Here is a 17557-nt window from a genome sequence, read left to right as displayed (position 1 = left end):
GAGAAGAGGCCGCGTGAGGAACGGTGGTGTGAGACCCGCGGAGGCGCGGGCCAGGGCAGAGCGCATGGAGAGACGTGTGGCGCGACCCGCCGGGGTGGGTAGGGGAGAGGCCCTGGCTGCAGAGGGAGGGTCGCGCGGGCCGGGTGCCGGGGAGAGGCAGGAGGCCGGGGCCAGCCGCGGGGGCGCAGGAGGCGCAGGCCCGGGCGGCGGGCGGGGGCGGGGGCGGCGTGGGAGGGACTGGCGGTGGTCGGGGGGGTCACTTCCGCACAGGTGGACCAGTCGCGTCGGTGCGGGGCGCGCGGGCGGGACCGGCACGGGGGTCTCGACGCCACCCGGCGAGTGGAGGCGGGGGCGGGGCCGGCCGGGGGCGGGTTTTTCTGGGCCCCCCGCGGGAGCGGCGGCGGCGGCGGCGGCGGCGGCGGCGCAGGCGCGGTTCCCGCCTCCTCCCGGCCGGCGGAGCGAGTGAAGGCTGCAGCTCGGCTTGGCTCCCGCGTCGCCGCCGCCGCCGCCGCCGCCGCGAAGCCCCCCGCCCCTCTGGCGCCGCGTCGGGATGAGTTCCCGGAAAGGTGAGTGGCCCACGGCGTCCCCTCCTCCCCGCCACGTGGCCCCGCAGGCCGGCCTGCCCGACCGTTAATGTGTGTCTTCTTTCCTCAGTGCTGGCCATTCAGGCCCGAAAGCGGAGGCCGAAAAGGGAGAAACATCCGAAAAAGTGAGTCCACACAGCGCCAGTCCCCAGACGCCCGCTCCCGCCCTGTCGGGGGTTGCCCGCGACCGAGCAGGGGAAAGTTGCCCGGATTCCTGGAGCCGGCGGGCGGGCGGGCTGATCCCCCGGGACGCCGGCGCTCGCCTCCTGCGCGCCCCGCGGGCGGCCCGGGGGGAGGGGCGGGAGGGCGGGGGAGGGGCGCACGCGAGCCCGCGGCCGGCCGGCTGAGCATCCCCGGACCCCAGGCCTCTCCGGCCTCCTGTCGCCGCGGCCGTCAGGGGCGCACGGGCGAGGGGGCGTGGGGCGTGCGCACCCTCCCCTTGCTCTCCTAGCTGGCCGGGGGGTCGCGGGCCTTCCAGGAAGGGGCGCTGGCGGCCGGCGCCGCGTCCGGGCGTGAGGCTGCGGCATCGCTCCCACCTGGGCGCCGGGGCGCTAGAGAAAGAGGAGCCGAGTGCGAATGTGTGTGTGTGTGTGTGTGTGTGTGTGTGTGTGTGTATGTATGTATGTGTGTGTATGTTGTCTCCTCTTCCTCCTCGGCCCCCGCCTCTCGGCCGTTTTGCTGAAAACCCGAGCTGGTTGTCAAGTGGTTTGCCTCGGGCGTGTTCCTGGCGCGAATTCAGCTCCGAGACCTGTGCGCTTCGGCGCTTGGGTTTTTTTTTTTCCCCCCCGAAACTTTCTGCCCGGGCCGAGCGTGACTTCGCTGAGCCGCGGCTGCTCCCGGGTCTTGGGCTGCGCGGGGCGGGTGGGCGTGTGCGCAGGCGGTCCCCGGCGCGGCCGCCCAGCCCCTCATTGTGCCGGGAGGAGATGAATAGGGTGGTGATATTTCAAACGTGCCAGCCGCCAGCCACCTCCAGCTTGGCCGCGCGGACCGGAGTGGGAGCGGCCGGCGCCCGGGAAGCCTTTCCTGGAGAGCTGCTCCGAGACCGCAGAGCGCCGCCGCGTCTCCTTTCCCTTTTTTTCCCCCTAATTTTGAAGAATCTACTAGCGTTCAGAATCTTTACTCCTCCTCCTAGATTTGTGGCTTCACTCTTCCATTTGAGCAAGAAATACTCTGTGGTTTTTTGGTATTATAGGGATAATCCGTGATCATCTTTAAATAAAATCACGAAGCATTTCTCGTTGGTTTGTTTTCTTTGGGGCACTAGCCTGCAGCTTCTTAGACTTTTCCCCTTCCCATTCACTTTGGGGTCTGTCTAGCGAATTTCGTAACCATTGGTGGCGTCTATGCAAGCTCCTTAAGTCATTCCTAATGTGATGTATCATGATGTTTACTTGAACGTATGTTCAGGATGTCACAAAATGTTGATACCTATATAATAAAGTCTTTCTTAAAAACAAGCATCTTGCCCTCAAACAAGCCTACTACTAGAATGAGGAAAACATATTTATTAAGGGCTTAAATTGGTGGGTAAAAATTGAATTCTTAAGATTTTAAATCGCAGTGGATATTTGGTAGATTTAGGTACTTTAAAAATTAACGCTATCAATCAGTCTTATATTTGAGGTTTCCTTTCGTGAATGATGGAAATTTAGCCCATAAGTAAGGAGAACTATAGTGTTGTGGCTCTTGAGTTTTGGTCACGACTTTGAAATTTAAGCATTTCTTCCTACATAGCCCATTTTGTTCAGAAAAGTTAAAAGGAGTTGGAAAAAAAGCATGCCCTTAGTTTTGGGGATGGCTCTTTGTGTGAGGGTGCGTAGATGGATATATGTATATCTGTTTGAGGCAGTGTCATTTTTCACTTAATTCTTTGAATCATGGCAGTATTATTTTAAAGGAATCCTTGATATCATTGCTTTATTCATATATTCAACAAGTATTTGTATGCCTTTTCTAGAATACATTGGTAGAGCTTTGAGCAAGAAAAGCAAAGTTTATGAAGCTTTATCTGTTTGGGGGCTTCAGAACCGATGACAAAGAAGACGATTCCGGATAATGTCCTGAAGATAGAAAGTGAAGATGGGGTGCCCTAGGTCCAGTGACAGATAACATTTGAAAACTGTGCCAGTCAGTTTGCTGCTCTATTTTCATGTGTCTGTCCCTGGTGGTAATCCTGTGAGGCAGACACTGTAGTTACCACCACTTAACAGATGAAGCAGAGACATAGCATGAGTAAACAACATGTCCAGCTATTAAGTTCAGTCCAGGCAGACTGAGACCAGAGCTCACTCTCAGTTCTCTGAGGAGGTGGCATTTGAAAAGAATTTCGAATAAAGAGAAGATGGGAGTATGGCAAAGGCCCTGGGGAGGAATGGGCTAGGAATGTCGGAGGAACCCAAAGATCGGAGTGGCTAGAGTGCTACTGGAGAGGATGGTGATTTCGGAGGAGCCGAAATGGGTAGGGCTTGGCCTTGTAGGCCCTTGAGAGGCACACAGGTAGCAGTGGCAGGATCTGATTCCTATTTTAAAAGTCTACTGGCTTTAATGTGGAGAATGGATTATGAGTGGCGGGAAGAACTACACACTGAGAGCTTGCCTTCCGTAGTAATAGGGGAGAACTCTGGTGACTTGAAGTGATGTGGGGAGAGAAGTGATGGTGGAGGGACTTCAGGAGACTGGTAGCCTCAGAGATTTTCCTCATTTTACAGACAGCTTCAATAGAGAATAAGGTCACACAATTAGCTTAGTTTGAACCAAAATTCAGGTCTCCAGATGCCCAGTGTTTTTGGTTTTTACTTAGTTTTCCAGAGCAGGAGAGGGAGTAATAGATCTAATTTTAAACTGTATTAGTATAATGACTGGCACACTTGAATTTTATGACTATATAGGCCTGGCTTGATGTAGTATGATCTATTTTTATCATTATCTGCTTGTATGTACAAGTGCCACTTCATTTTAATTCAGTTCAGTTCTGTGAGTTTTTATGACTTGAACCACTTTGTGTAGGCTTCTTTTTTAGAATGCTAGTATTTGTAGTTGTGAGAAATGAGATTAAGATATTTCAACTGAGATTGTTAGCTTGTCAGATTGTCACTGATTTTAGTTTGCTGATTATTAATTGTGCTGCTTTGTAACAGGCAGCAGGGAAGAACTACAGTGTCATTCAAGCACAAATAAAACCTTAAGAATTGGATAAAACACATGTCTTGTGATAGATTTTAGCTTTGGGGCCTGTGCAACTGTATACAATTTTTCAATTTAAAGAGTAAAAGAGTTTTTTTCCTCACGTGCAACTTTTTCTTGAAACACAATTCACATATCATAAAATTTTATTTTTAAAAAGTTTAGTTTTTCAAGTATGCAATTTGCTTTTTTAAAAAATATATTTACAAAGTTGTGCAACTATTATCTAATTCCAGAACATTTATATCGCCTCAAAAAAGAAACCCTGTAGTTGTTGCTTCCCATTCTCCCTTGCCCACAGCAGTCACTAACTTGTTTTCTGTTTCTATAAGGCTAGCTATTCTGGATGTTTCATATAAATAGAATCATCAACATATGATCTTCTGTCTGCTTGCTTTCTCTTAGCATAATATTTCTAAGGTTCATCTATGTTATAGTGTGTATTGGTATTTCATTCGTTTATATTGCCAAGTAACATTTTATTGTGTTGGTATACTGTGTTTTAGTTGAACATTTGTGTTTTAAACTTTCTTGGCTAAAAATTTTTTAACACCTTTTTTTAAATTAAAACTTTTTATTTTGAAATAGTATAATTTGCTGGAAGTTGCAAAAACCGTACAGAGTTCCCAGTGTTCCCTTTGTCCATCTTTCCCCTGTGGTAATATATTCTATAACCTAGAACATTGTCACAACCAGAAAATTGACTTGGACACAGTACTGTTAACTCAAGTAAGGTTTTGCTAGTTTTTACATGCACTCTGTGTGTGTGCAGTTCTATCAAGTGTTCTCACTCGTGAAATCATCACCGTGCAGTATGCAGAACTGTTTCATCATCACAAGGTAACTTCTCTTGTACTTTTTAGTCATCATATTCTCTCTTTAGCCCTAGCCCCCCATAGGCACTGATCTGTTCATCACTGTAATTTTGCTACTTTGAAAAAATTATATAAATGGAATCATATAGTATGCAACTTTTAAAATTATTACTATTTTTTAAGTTACTGTCTGTATTTTGGCTGCACTGTGGGACATATGGGATCTTAGTTTGCTACCCAGGGATTGAACCTGTGCCCTTGCATTGGAAGCATGGAATCTTAATCACTGGACCACCAGGAAATCCAAGTATGTAACCTTTTGAGATTCACTTTTCTCAGGCAGCATAGTGCCCTTGCATCTCATCTTTGTTGCTGGTGTATTGGTCACTTCTTTCTGTTGCTCTTGCTCAGTAGCATTTCACTGCATGACTGTACCACAGTTTGTTTATCCATTATTCATTCATCCATTGAAGGACACATGGATAGTTTATAAATCCGCTAAACATTCCTGTACAGGTTTTTAACGTAAACATGTTTCTTCCACTTATGTAGGGTACCCAAGAGTATGATTGCTGGAGGACTTAGTTTGCATTTTGACTTTCTAGCAAGTTAGCAACTTGGTCTCTTGGTGTCTGTCCCCCTCTCTCTCTCTCTCTGTTCTCCTCTGCATATTTGTGAACCGTGTATATGGTATTGATGATGGGATTTTGTATCCTTCGGGCTCTTAACTTTCTCTTGGCTGGTGGAGCTGGTTGGTTATCTGTATTCTTACAGTATGTATGAGTTCTGACTGCCACAGAAAATGGTAGGCATGGGATTGGTGCAATTGGGTCAGTAAATCACAGGTGAGGCAGTTTAGGAATGCTGTCATCCAAGTTTATATCTTACTAGGTAAGCCTCACAGAGAAGGCAATGGCAACCCACTCCAGTATTCTTGCCTGGAAAATCCCATGGACGGAGGAGCCTGGTAGGCTGCAGTCCATGGGGTCGCTAAGAGTCTGACGCGACTGAGTGACTTCACTTTCACTTTTCACTTTCATGCATTGGAGAAGGAAATGGCAACCCACTCTAGTGTTCTTGCCTGGAGAATCCCAGGAACAGAGAAGCCTAGTGGGCTGCCGTCTATGGGGTCTCACAGAGTCAGACACGACTGAAGTGGCTTAGCAGCAGCAGCAGGTAAGCCTCAACTGTACCCTGTAGTATAAACTCAAGCTCACAAGCCCATGACTTTGAAATTCCTCCTATGGAAGGAAATCACTTATTTTTGACTTCTTAACTTTATTATACTGTTGTGTATTTAACAGTTATTTTTATATACCAACAAAGCTGTTCAATACAACAAATATATATGAAGCAGATAACCTAGTGCTCGCCAGTGTGTTGGATTGCTAGAAAGAATAAGATAAATCCCTGTGCTAACGGGCAAGTAGGGGAGATTACCTGGGCAACAGACCATTGCAGAATGGTGTGATGAGTGCTGTAAGATTTAGGTACAGTGGTGCTTTGATTGTTAAGGGACTTTGATTGTTAGGAAGAGATCTTGTTGGATTTTAACTTTATTGTTATTTTAATGAATAGCTTAATTTTAAATGATAAAAGTAATATGATCATGGTAGAAAATTCAGGGAATTCCCTGGCAATCCTGTGGTTAGGACTTGGAGCTTCCATGCAGGGGGCACAGGTTAGATCCCAAGTCAGGAACTTGATCCTGCAAACTGTGTGGCGCGGCTAAAAAGGAAAAAAATAGTATAAAACAGTTTAAAGAAATAGACATCCATTGTAGTTCCACCAATTATTTTGGTGTGTTATCTTTTTATATGTACATATTTTTGTCTTTAAATAATTGAATTATATGTGTATATGTATGTTTGATGCATTATCCTTTTATCTGTGCATATTTTTTCAAGCTTTTATTATTATTAAGACATCATTGCCATATAATGTATGTAAGTTTAAGGTGTACAACATGATTTGGTGTATGTATATTATTGTGAAATGATTTGTTGTTTAGTCGCTAAGTCCTATATCTGACTCTTAGTGACCCCATGGCCTGTAGCCTGCCAGACTCCTCTGTCCATGGGATTTCCCAGGCAAGAACACTGAAGTGGGTTGCCATTTCCTTCTCCAGGGGATCTTCCCGACCCAGAGGTTGAGCCCTTATCTCTTTCATTGGCAGGCGGATTCTTTACCGCTGAGCCACCAGGGAAACCTCTGTGAAATGATTACCACATTAAGATTAGTTAATGCCTCCTCCATCCTCTCGTATAATTACTTTTTTCTTTTGTGGATATAACATTTAAGCTCTTTGCCCTTGACTTCCAAGTATATAATGCAGTACTGTTAATTATAGTTTGCTTATGCATATATTTGTTTTTTCAAAATTGAGCTATAGCATATCTACATACATGTGTGTATAGTAACGCAGTAAAGAGCTCTAATTTTCAGTATCTAGCTTGATGATTTTTACGTTCATTTATATCCTTGTCACCACCGCTCAGATCAGAATGTAGACTCTTCCAGTACTCTGTGTGTGCTCAGTCTTGCAGTGGTGTCTGACTGTGACACCCCGGATTGTAGCCTGCCAGGCTTCTCTGTCCTTGGAATTTTCCAGGCAAGAATACTGGAGTGGGTTCTGTTTCCTACTCCAGGGGATCTTCCAGATCAAGGGATTGAACCCACTATATGGTTCCTCAAACCTCTCCCCAGTTTATATCCTGCTGCCCAGAGGTAACCACTTTCCTGGCACCTGTCATTATTGGTTAGTTTTGTCTGTTCTTGAACTTCATGTAAGTGGAATTATATGGTATATACTTCAGGTTCTAGCTTCTTTCATGCAACATTGTATCTTTGAGATTGGTCTGTACTGTTGCAAGTATGAGTGTACCCTTAGTCTGTTGTTACTACTTTCTGATAGTCCATTGAATGAATATACTACCACGATTTTTTTCCTTCAGTTTTTATTCATTATGAATAAAGCAGCTACAAGTATTCTTGTACATGTCCCTTTGTGGACGTTTGCAGTTGTTTCTATTGGAGATATATTCTAGCAGTGAGATTGCTAGGTTATAGAAGAGGTGTATACTTAGTAGTACTTGCAAAGATATTTTTCCCAGCTTCATGAAATAGTTCTGATTGAACTGCATTACATTCCCACCCACAATGTATGGGGTTTCAGTTGTTCCATGTCTTTGTAATATTTGATCGTGTCCTTCTTTTTATTTTTTTATTTTTTTTTTTCAATTTCTCCTTTATTATTTTTTTTTTCCCAGTGGGTTTTGTCATACATTGATATGAATCAGCCATAGATTTACACGTATTCCCCATCACGATCCCCCCTCCCACCTCCCTCTCCACCCGATTCCTCTGGGTCTTCCCAGTGCACCAGGCCCGAGCACTTGTCTCATGCATCCCACCTGGGCTGGTGATCTGTTTCACCATAGATAATATACATGCTGTTCTTTCGAAACATCCCACCCTCACCTTCTCCCACAGAGTTCAAAAGTCTGTTCTGTACTTCTGTGTCTCTTTTTCTGTTTTGCATATAGGGTTATCGTTACCATCTTTCTAAATTCCATATATATGTGTTAGTATGCTGTAATGTTCTTTATCTTTCTGGCTTACTTCACTCTGTATAATGGGCTCCAGTTTCATCCATCTCATTAGAACTGATTCAAATGAATTCTTTTTAACGGCTGAGTAATATTCAAAAATATGGAACGCTTCACGAATTTGCGTGTCATCCTTGCGCAGGGGCCATGCTAATCTTCTCTGTATCGTTCCAATTTTAGTATATGTGCTGCCGAAGCGAGCACGTGTCCTTCTTTTTAATTTTAGCTATTCTGGTTGTGTGCTGATGTCTCATTGAGGTTTTAATTTGCATTTGCCTGAGTGATGCTTTTGAACATCTTTTTGTATGTTTATTGGTCATTTGAATTTTCTGTTTTGTGAAGTGCCTGTTTTGTCTTTTACCCATTTAAAAAAAATGGAATGTAAGCCTTATTTCTTACAAAAAATTATGAGTTTTGTTGAGATCTAATTTACATACCATATAGTTCATCTGCTTAAAATGTACAGTTCAGTAGTTTTTAGTAGATTTACAGAGAGTTGTATTAAACTGGATCTTGAAGAGCCAATAAAAATTTGCCAAGTAAATAGGAGGGGGCAGGGTGAAGGTCTTCCAAGCAGAAGCTTCATTGCAGTTGATGTTAACATGTGGGGGTGTAAGTGGCATGCTTGGATTCCTGAAATATCAATCAGGGAGGTAAGACTGGGGTGCAGGTGTGGTGAGTGCTGAGTGGGGTTCTTTGCTGAGAGTGCAGATTGAGATGTTCTAGAAAGATTACTCTAGCTGCTGTGTGGGGAATGGCTTAGAGGCAAGAGATCCATCAGGGGGCAATTGCAGGAGGCTTCCAGAGACTGGTAGGTATTAAGGGAGTAGAATTCACTGGATTTAATGTGTAATGTCAAAGGAGAGTGAGAGGAGACTGGAATGAACCCCAGGTTTCTGAATTAGCTAAATTTGTGGATGGTGTTGCCATTCCTCAAGATAGAGAATGTGCAGCAGCTTTGGAAAAAGCTAATGATGGCTTTTGTTAGGCAATTAGAGGTGTCTGGTTCACTTCCAGTTAGAGGTATTGGTCAGTGTTGACTGCTAGAGCACTGGGAAGAACTCCGGTTAGAAGTGGTAACTGTAGTTGTTGGTGGCAGCTGGCTGAAGGTGTTGAACGTGTAGAAAAGAAAGCCGTAGGTAGGGTAAAAGAGGAGGCAGAGGGATAGGAGAGCCAGGAGGAAGCTGATTCACAGTCACCAAGGACATTTCAAGAAGGGAATGGTCAATAGAGCACAATCTGTGAGGGTACAAAAAAAATTCAAGTGAGATGAACCCTAGTGTTGGCCTTTTGACTTTGGCAAGTAGTAAATTGTTAGAGCCCACAGCTGGAGCAGCCTCAGCACAGTGCGTTTGGACACAGAGACCTGCCGCCTCATGAGTGAATGAGATGACAGGGGTAATCTTTTTCCTTTTTTTCTTTTTAAAGATTACTAGTTAAATAAGCTTTCTTTGTGTCAAGGAGAAAAGGTAAAGAGAAAGTGGTTCTTGAGAAGTGTTTTTTCAAACCCCTGCTAAATGTAAGCGAATGACTAGGAGCTAGTAGAAAATACTAACGAGGCATTTGGAGCAAAAGCCTTGAATTGACAGGGGATGGGATTAGAGCACAGGTCTGTTTTGTACAGGAGGAGGCTATCTTCTTCCTCTGAGAAGAGGAAGGCTGTAGGCTGCATGTTTTAAAAGCATGCCCCTAAAAACAATAAATACATAAAAGCATGCTCCTAGACTTTGTTGGAATCTTACATGGTACATGATATGGGCACATGCCATATTGTCTTTGGAAAATCCAGATAGAGAAGACCTCTGGCCCTAAGGTTGTGTACTCATGGTAATGTTCAGTACAGTTTGGCTGCAGTTATTAGGATTTGGTTATTGCTTTTTTTTCAAAATGATTTGTCTCGTCATCCCAACTCTTTTGCATCTCTCTATATATGAGTATTGAGATGTTGACTTCTCTGTTCCTGCTTTAGCTCCCTATTGTTTTAATTACTGTAGTTCTGAGCACTTTTTAGGCTTTCGTAGGGCAAGGGCCCTCCCACATTTCCCATATACCCTTTGCCATTCTTGGTTTCAGAATTTTTTTGGCTCTTCTTGCCTGGGTTTGATCCCTGGTTGGGGAACTAAGATCCCTCATGGCAGAGCCAAAAAGAAAGAAGAAAAAGAAGACAAAAATGACTTACATTGTCACCATCTAGCAAGATGCTCACAAATGAAAAATTGTTAATATTTTGGTATTTTTCTTTCTAGTTTCCTTTTAATCCTTGTTTCTTTTGTGTGTTATTTAATTATCTCATACATGATTTTGTATCCTGCTGTCATTATTTGCTATTTTGTCATTAACATTTTTATTATTCTTAATATTTTCTCATAACCAATTATTAATGACAGTAATACTCTAATTTATTAACTGCTTAATTTGTTTGAATATTTGTTGGTAGAAAATGTTTACTGTCAGGCATAATATTTCAGTGAACATCTCTGCATTTCAGATTATCTTAGATTATATGGAATCTTAGAAATGGAAATATTAAGTCAGTGACAATGAATCTTTTTAAGACTCCCAATTTTGGAATGTTCTTAAGAGTCACCAGGGCTAGAACTAGCTAATTATAGGATGTGAAGGGGAAAGCAATAAAAGAACAATGACAAAGTTTGACTGAAAATGTTGTACCTAATGAGGATTAAGAAAGTTGGGACTGTCTGGAGATGGGCAAGAGATTTTGTTTTCAGCACACTGTATTTGAAGTGACATCTATCCAAAGGAAAGGTACATTATGAGGAGTTGGTATACGGATGGGAAGCTGGGACTTAGAATATACCTTTGAGGACAGTTAGGACAGCAGTGTCAGCTTAATGAAGAGAAGGGGGCGGAGAGAAGAGGTCTGGAGCCTGCAACTTGGAGAATGCCATTGGACAAAATAAGACAAAGGAAGCTAACGATCAGTTTAAAGAGGATAAATAAATGGGAGAAGGAAGTTTAAGGAAACTGAGATTTGAGAAGAGTTCATTAGATTTGTTAATTTGGTTCATCATTGATGGCTTTTATATTTCAGAGGTGGGTATTTCTTTCCTTCCTCCCGCCTCCATCTCTCACTCCTTCCTTCTCTTCCTTTCTTACCTATCATTGTCTCATCATCTAGTCCAGGTAGATAAAGTATTTCTTGTGTTGATGACTAAGAATTAAGACATTTTTTTTCTTGCACTGTGTTTGTATCAAAGGTCTAATAGGCCCCTAGATTTTTATCACCAAATCTTACATTGTGTTTTTTTTTTTTAAGTCATTACCTGGAGTTGCCAGGTTTTTAAGCTTGTACCCTGCCTTGATTCCAGGAGCACTGTCAGCCAAGGATAAAGGTAGCACAGCCTAATCTAGACTCCTGGTTTGTGTGGATAGCTATTAGCCTTTTTTTTTTTTCCCTTTCTTTCCTTTGTTTTGGTGGGGGTGCTCTATTTTGTTGTGTATGTCTCCAAGGGAACATTTCAGATTGTGTTAGAAAATTTTTCATGTACCTGACTAAAAGACAGCTTTGGTTATAAGTCCCCTAATTCCCCAATGAGAAATTTAAAATTTTATACAACTTGGAAATAAAAATTTTATAGATGTAGATGGAGTAGTTAAATGTTTACTTACGATATTTAATATCTAAATTACCAAATACATTTAAATGCACACATTATGTTGGGTTGGCCAAAAAGTTCATTTGGGTTTTTCTGAAACATCTTCCCCAATACATTAATTTAAAGTACCTCATGTTTCATGAAGCAGTTTTATTCAGACATTGCACATTTGTAACATCAGTGACTTATCATTAGAAATGCTTTTTCACTCACCACACAAAAAATGGAAATATGTGTGGTGATGGCTGTGTTAATTAACTTGATTGTGGTAATCATTTCACAAAGATATGTATGTTGAATTATGTTGTACACTTTGAATATATATAATTTTGTCAGTTATGTACCTCAGTAAAGCTGGAAAAAGTTATCAAAATTGTGAAACTGCAGAAGCTGAGTACTTGGTTGTGAAGATTCACTACTGTCTTTATTTTTCTGTTTATAAAAATAAATTTTTTTAAAAAACATGTTGAAAAGTGCATTTTGAATCAGTTTTTTTCCAGAACACATGATACATATTTTTAAAAACTCCCCCCCCAAAAAAAACAACTGCCCCTCAGTTTTTTTGAGAAATACTTGACGTAAATTTTTGTGTAACTCTAAGGTGTACAGCACAATAGTTTGATATACATAATTGAGAAATGATTACCATAGTAGATTTAGTTAACTTCCATCATGTCATATAGATAAAATAAAGAGAAAGAAGAAAAAATTCTCTTTGTGATGGTAGCTCTTAGGATCGCTCTCCACAACTTTGCTGTGTACCATGCAGTCATGTATGTACATGATTAGCTATAGTCATGTTGTACATTACTTCTCTATACTTATTTGTCTTATAACTGGAAGTTTGTACCTTTGACATCTTCCAGTTCACCCTCTCTTCTCCCTTGCCTCCCAAATCTGATTTCTTTAAAAACTTTATTTCCTAGAACAATTAAAATTTATAGAAAAGCTGTGAAGGTAATACAGAGAGAGCACATACAGAGGTAATACAGAGTCCAAACTGAGATGTATCATCCTTGAATCCGTATATGATACTGACACTGGATATTTTATCCAGGTATAATGAGCTTTTTGCAAAACTCTGAGGCCTTTTTGTTTTTCCTTCATTTATTGTTTGGAATTGCATTTGTTACCATTTAACGATTGACTTACTTTTCAAAAAAATTTTTAAAAAGATTTGTGTATAGCAAAGTCATGTCCGACTCTTTGCAACCCCAAGGACTGCAGCACGCCAGGCTTCCCTGTCTTTCACTATCTCCCAGTTTGCTCAAACTCATGTCCATTGAGTTGGTGTTACCCTCCAACCATTTCATCCTCTGTTACTGCTTTCTTCTGATGCTCTCAATCTTTCCCAGCATCAAAGTCTTTTCCAGTGAATTGGCTCTTTGCATCAGGTGGCCAGAGTACTGGAGCTTCAGCTTCACCATCAGTCCTTCCAATGAATATTCAGGGTAGATTTCCTTTAGGTTTGACTGGTTTGATCTTTTTGCTATCTGAGGGACTCACGGGAGTCTTCTCTATCACCACAGTTCAAAAGTGTCAGTTTTTTGGCACTCAGTCTTCTTTATGATCCAGCTCTCACATTTGTACATGACTACTGGAAAAACCACAGCTTTGATTATACGGACCTTTGTCAGCAAAGTGATATCTCTGCTTTTTAATATGCTGTCTAGGTTTGTCATAGCATTTCTTCCATGGAGCAAGCATCTTTTAATTTGACGGCTGCAGTCACTGTTTGCAGTGATTTTGGAGCCCAAGAAAATAAAGTCTGTCACTCTGTCACTGTTTGCATTTTCCCCCCATCTATTTGCTTTGGACCAGATGCCGCGATCTTAGTTTGTTGAGTGTTGAGTTTTAAGCCAGCTTTTCCAATCTCCTCTTTCACCCTCGTAAGAGGCTCTTTAGTTCCTCCTCACTCCTCATTTTCTGCCATTAGAGTGGTATTATCTGCATATCTGAGGTTGTTGATATTTCTCCCAGCAATCTTGATTCCAGCTTGTGCTTCATCCAGCTTGACATTTTGCATGATGTACTCTGTATAGAAATTAAATAAGCAGGGTGACAGTATACTGCCTTGACCTGCTCCTTTCTCAATTTTGAACCAGTTCCATGTCCCATTCTGTTAATCATTGACCTGCATACAGTTTTCTCAGGAGGCAGGTCTGGTATTCCCATCCCTTTAAGACTTTTCCACAGTTTGTAGTGATCCACATAGTCAAAGCCTTTCAGTTCAGTTCAGTCGCTCAGTCATGTCTGACTCTTTGTGACCCCATGAATCGCAGCATGCCAGGCCTCCCTGTCCATCACCAACTCCCAGAGTTTACTCAAACTCATGTCCATTGAGTCGGTGAGGCCATCTAGCCATCTCATCCTCTGTCGTCCCCTTCTTCTCCTGCCCTCAATCCCTCCCAGCATCAGGGTCTTTTCCAGTGAGTCAGCTCTTCACATCAGGTGGCCAAAGTATTGGAGTTTCAGCTTCAGCATCAGTCCTTCCAGTGAACACCCAGGACTGATCTGCTTTAGGATGGACTGGTTGGATCTCCTTGCAGTCCAAGGGACTCTCAAGAGTCTTCTCCAACACCACAGTTCAAAAGCATCAATTCTTTGGCACTCAGCTTTCTTCACAGTCCAACTCTCATCCATACATGACCACTGGAAAAACCATAGCCTTGACTAGACGAACTTTTGATGGCAAATATGCTTTTTAATATGCTGTTTAGGTTGGTCGTAACTTTCCTTCCAAGGAGTAAGCATCTTTTAATTTCATGGCTGCAGTCACCATCTACAGTGATTTTGGAGCCCCAAAAAACAGAGTCTGACACTGTTTCCCCATCTATTCCCCATGAAGTGATGGGACCAAATGCCATGATCTTAGTTTTCTGAATGCTGAGATTTAAGCCAATTTTTTCACTCTCCTCTTTCACTTTCATCAAGAGGCTTTTTAGTTCACCTTCACTTCCTGCCATAAGGGTGGTGTCATCTGCATATCTGAGGTTATTGATATTTCTCCCGGGAATCTTGATTTCAGATTGTGCTTCTTCTAGCCTAGCGTTTCTCATGATGTACTCTACATATAAAGTTAAATGAGCAGGGTGACAATATACAGCCTTGACGTACTCCTTTTCCTATTTGGAATCAGTCTGTTGAGTCAATGAAGCAGAAATAGGTATTTTTCTGAAATTCCCTTGCTTTTTCTGTGATCCAACGGATGTTGGCAATTTGATCTCTGGTTCCTCTGCCTTTTCCAAATCCAGCTCATACATCTAGGAGTTCTCAGTTCATGTACTACTGAAGCCTAGCTTGAAGGATTTTTCTAATTCCAAAAATATGTTGGAATTATTTGCCTGTTTTTAAATTGATTTTATTGGGTTGATGTCTCTAAGCCTCCCAAATTAGTATTGATTAAAGTGATTTCAGACAGTGCCCCAATCAGTCATCAGTAAAGAGTGTCCCTTCCCTCTCTTCTCTGTCTCACCAAGTCTCATCTGAGTCAGGCTTCTCTAGGAATGATCATTATGTCATTCTCCATTATACCATCAAACCTAGCATTCCTGTAATCCTGATTGTTCATTTCCTCTGGAAGCTTTTCTCTTTTTTTTGCCTTATTGTGTTAAAAATAAGACACTTGAGAGCAGTCTATCTCTTTAAAGACTTTATAAGGACTAGAATCTAAGGCAACTACCTCTTTTTTGAGGGATACTTTTTTGGGACAAGACCATGGCTTATACTTGGGCTTATATGATATTTTATGCTGAGTCCTTGGCCTTACTGGATAAATCCTACAAAATGTAGTTTTGTCCCTGATACTTGAATTCAGTTCAAAATTAGTTGACCTATCAATTCCAGAGTGTGTGTTTTCCAGCTATTTTTTGGATATATTCTTAATCTAAATATTTTTAAGCTTTATAATTCTCAAGTTAGGGTCTTAGAATGTGGATCCTAAAAGGATAGGAACAAGAGGGACCATCTGTATGAGATTGTTGATTGCTTTAAACTTGGCTGTGTGTCCCACAGGGGCATAGAGTGTGGGTGCCGTGTCTCCTGTAGTACCTCAGTGTAGTAGACATGCCCCTAGACAGTTGTGTGAACTAGGCAGGGTGGGTGGAGTAAAGACAGATTCCAACCCCAGGAAGCAGAAGTTTGAGATGTGGGAGGGATGAGGACAGTACGCTGAGCAGTGACGTCTGACTCTCGGGACGCCCGTGGCCGGGGGCTTCCTTTGGTCCCCAGCTGCTGCTGTTGCTTCTGGTGTGCAAGGAACAGAGCTTGCTGCCGCTGTTTCTGCTGTCAGTCAGCTGTTCCCACCAGTTACACAGGGAGTCTGTGATTATTTTTATGTCTAGAATATTCCAGTGAAAGTTTTTTTTTGGGAGGTGGGGTACATGATGTGTTTTATCCTAAAATAGGATGTACAGTAAGTCTCCTACATACGAACATTCAAGTTGTGAACTTTCAAAGATGCGATGGTGTGTGCCATCAGTGTCAGATGTGAGTGAACTTGCAGCTTGCTGTTGGTCTTCTATTGCTGACAATCCTTCAGCTCTACCGTCTCCCACCTCCTCTCCCTCCTCCAGTCAGTAAACTCTTCTTGCCTGTTCACTCAATGCCAGCCAGCCCCTGTATACCAGCTGTTGTACTGTACTACTGTACTTTCCAAGATTAAAAATGTTTTTTTGTTGTTCATTTATTTTTTATGTATTAATATTATTTGTGTGAGAATGTTATAAACCTCTTACAGTTCAGTACTACGTAGCTGGTTGGGTTGGTTGCGTACCAAGGCTAACTTTGGACTTAATGTGCTCTTGCAATGAAACTTGTATGTATGTAGGGGACTTTCTATCAGTGTTATTTGTATCACTGATATAAAATTGGCTGTGTTCTTTTCACAACTGAAATGTATTGCCTTAGGTTGTGGATCTGAGAATGCAGCAAAATAGCCAGGACTTTAGAGAGCACCTGGACAAGTGTTTTTCAGTCTCTGTAGTAGGAGAATGTTTTTTGGGTGGAGAGCCATGCTGTGCAGCTTGTGGGATCTTAGTTTCCTGACCAGGGATTGAATCGATGCTTTTGAGAGCGGAAGTGCAAAACTCGAACCACTGGACCACAAAGGAATTCCTGCAGAATGCTTTTAAAATAAAATTTTACCTAGAACTCTATTATATGTAAAGTGGAAAAACTGTCCCTTGGTCTTTCCCTCATCTACTATAGTGCTTCTTCAAGGCAGCTTCTTGAAAAAGAGCTTAAAATTCTTCAGTCCTTTATTTCTTCTTTTGTCCTTCAGTGCAGAAATTCCAGTGAAGGAGTAGTAAGGGGGACTGAAGAAGCAGATACTTAATTAAGGTCACCTTTCTTTAGTTTCTGAGCCAGTTTAGTGCTGGTTAGGCTGCTGGATTCTGATTCACTGGCTTTCAAAATTACCATATAGTCTGCAGAAAGCAAATCTTTCTGGGACTAACACAGAAGGTAAAGTTTTTAGCCCCTAGAGATTGTTGCAAGAACCTTATTTTTATTTTTTTAAATATATATTTATTACTTATTTAATTAACTCGGTTGCACTGGGTCTCAGTCAGAGCACGCAGGATCTTTCAGTTGTAGCATTCGGTGTGCTAGACCGTTAGTTGCATGTGGGAGCTAATTCCCTGACCAGGGATCAAATCCAGACACCTTGCATTGGGAGTGCACAGTCTTAGCCACTGGGCCACCAGAGAAGTCCCCAGAAATCTATTCTTTTCCAGTTCTAGATGCTGGAA

The 17557-nt window shown here is 42.3% G+C and overlaps 1 protein-coding gene and 1 non-coding gene across 7 annotated transcripts in view; one reads left to right on the top strand and one right to left on the bottom strand.

Moving 5' to 3' along the window:
• The first annotated feature begins 465 nt into the window (after positions 1-465).
• The window catches only part of SRPK2 (SRSF protein kinase 2), a 239250-nt gene continuing 222158 nt past the window's right edge, over positions 466-17557 (top strand). For 2 of the 6 annotated variants that reach the window (XM_061165206.1, XM_061165200.1), the window contains exons 1-2: positions 466-566; positions 655-709. In XM_061165206.1, the coding sequence (XP_061021189.1) occupies positions 551-566; positions 655-709 (71 nt within the window). In that variant the 5' untranslated portion in view covers positions 466-550. Of the gene's footprint in view, positions 567-654; positions 710-8825; positions 8844-17557 lie in introns of those variants that run through there. The other 4 variants (XM_061165210.1, XM_061165209.1, XM_061165205.1 and 1 more) reach the window with 3 other exon arrangements.
• LOC133073249 (U6 spliceosomal RNA) lies at positions 8288-8394 on the bottom strand. The gene has a single exon (XR_009696946.1). It is a non-coding gene; the product is annotated as a U6 spliceosomal RNA (small nuclear RNA).

Source organism: Dama dama, chromosome 18 (genome assembly GCF_033118175.1).
Source record: "Dama dama isolate Ldn47 chromosome 18, ASM3311817v1, whole genome shotgun sequence".
In the NCBI taxonomy this organism is placed as follows: domain Eukaryota; kingdom Metazoa; phylum Chordata; class Mammalia; order Artiodactyla; family Cervidae; genus Dama; species Dama dama.
This window is presented reverse-complemented; position numbering and strand designations above follow the sequence as displayed.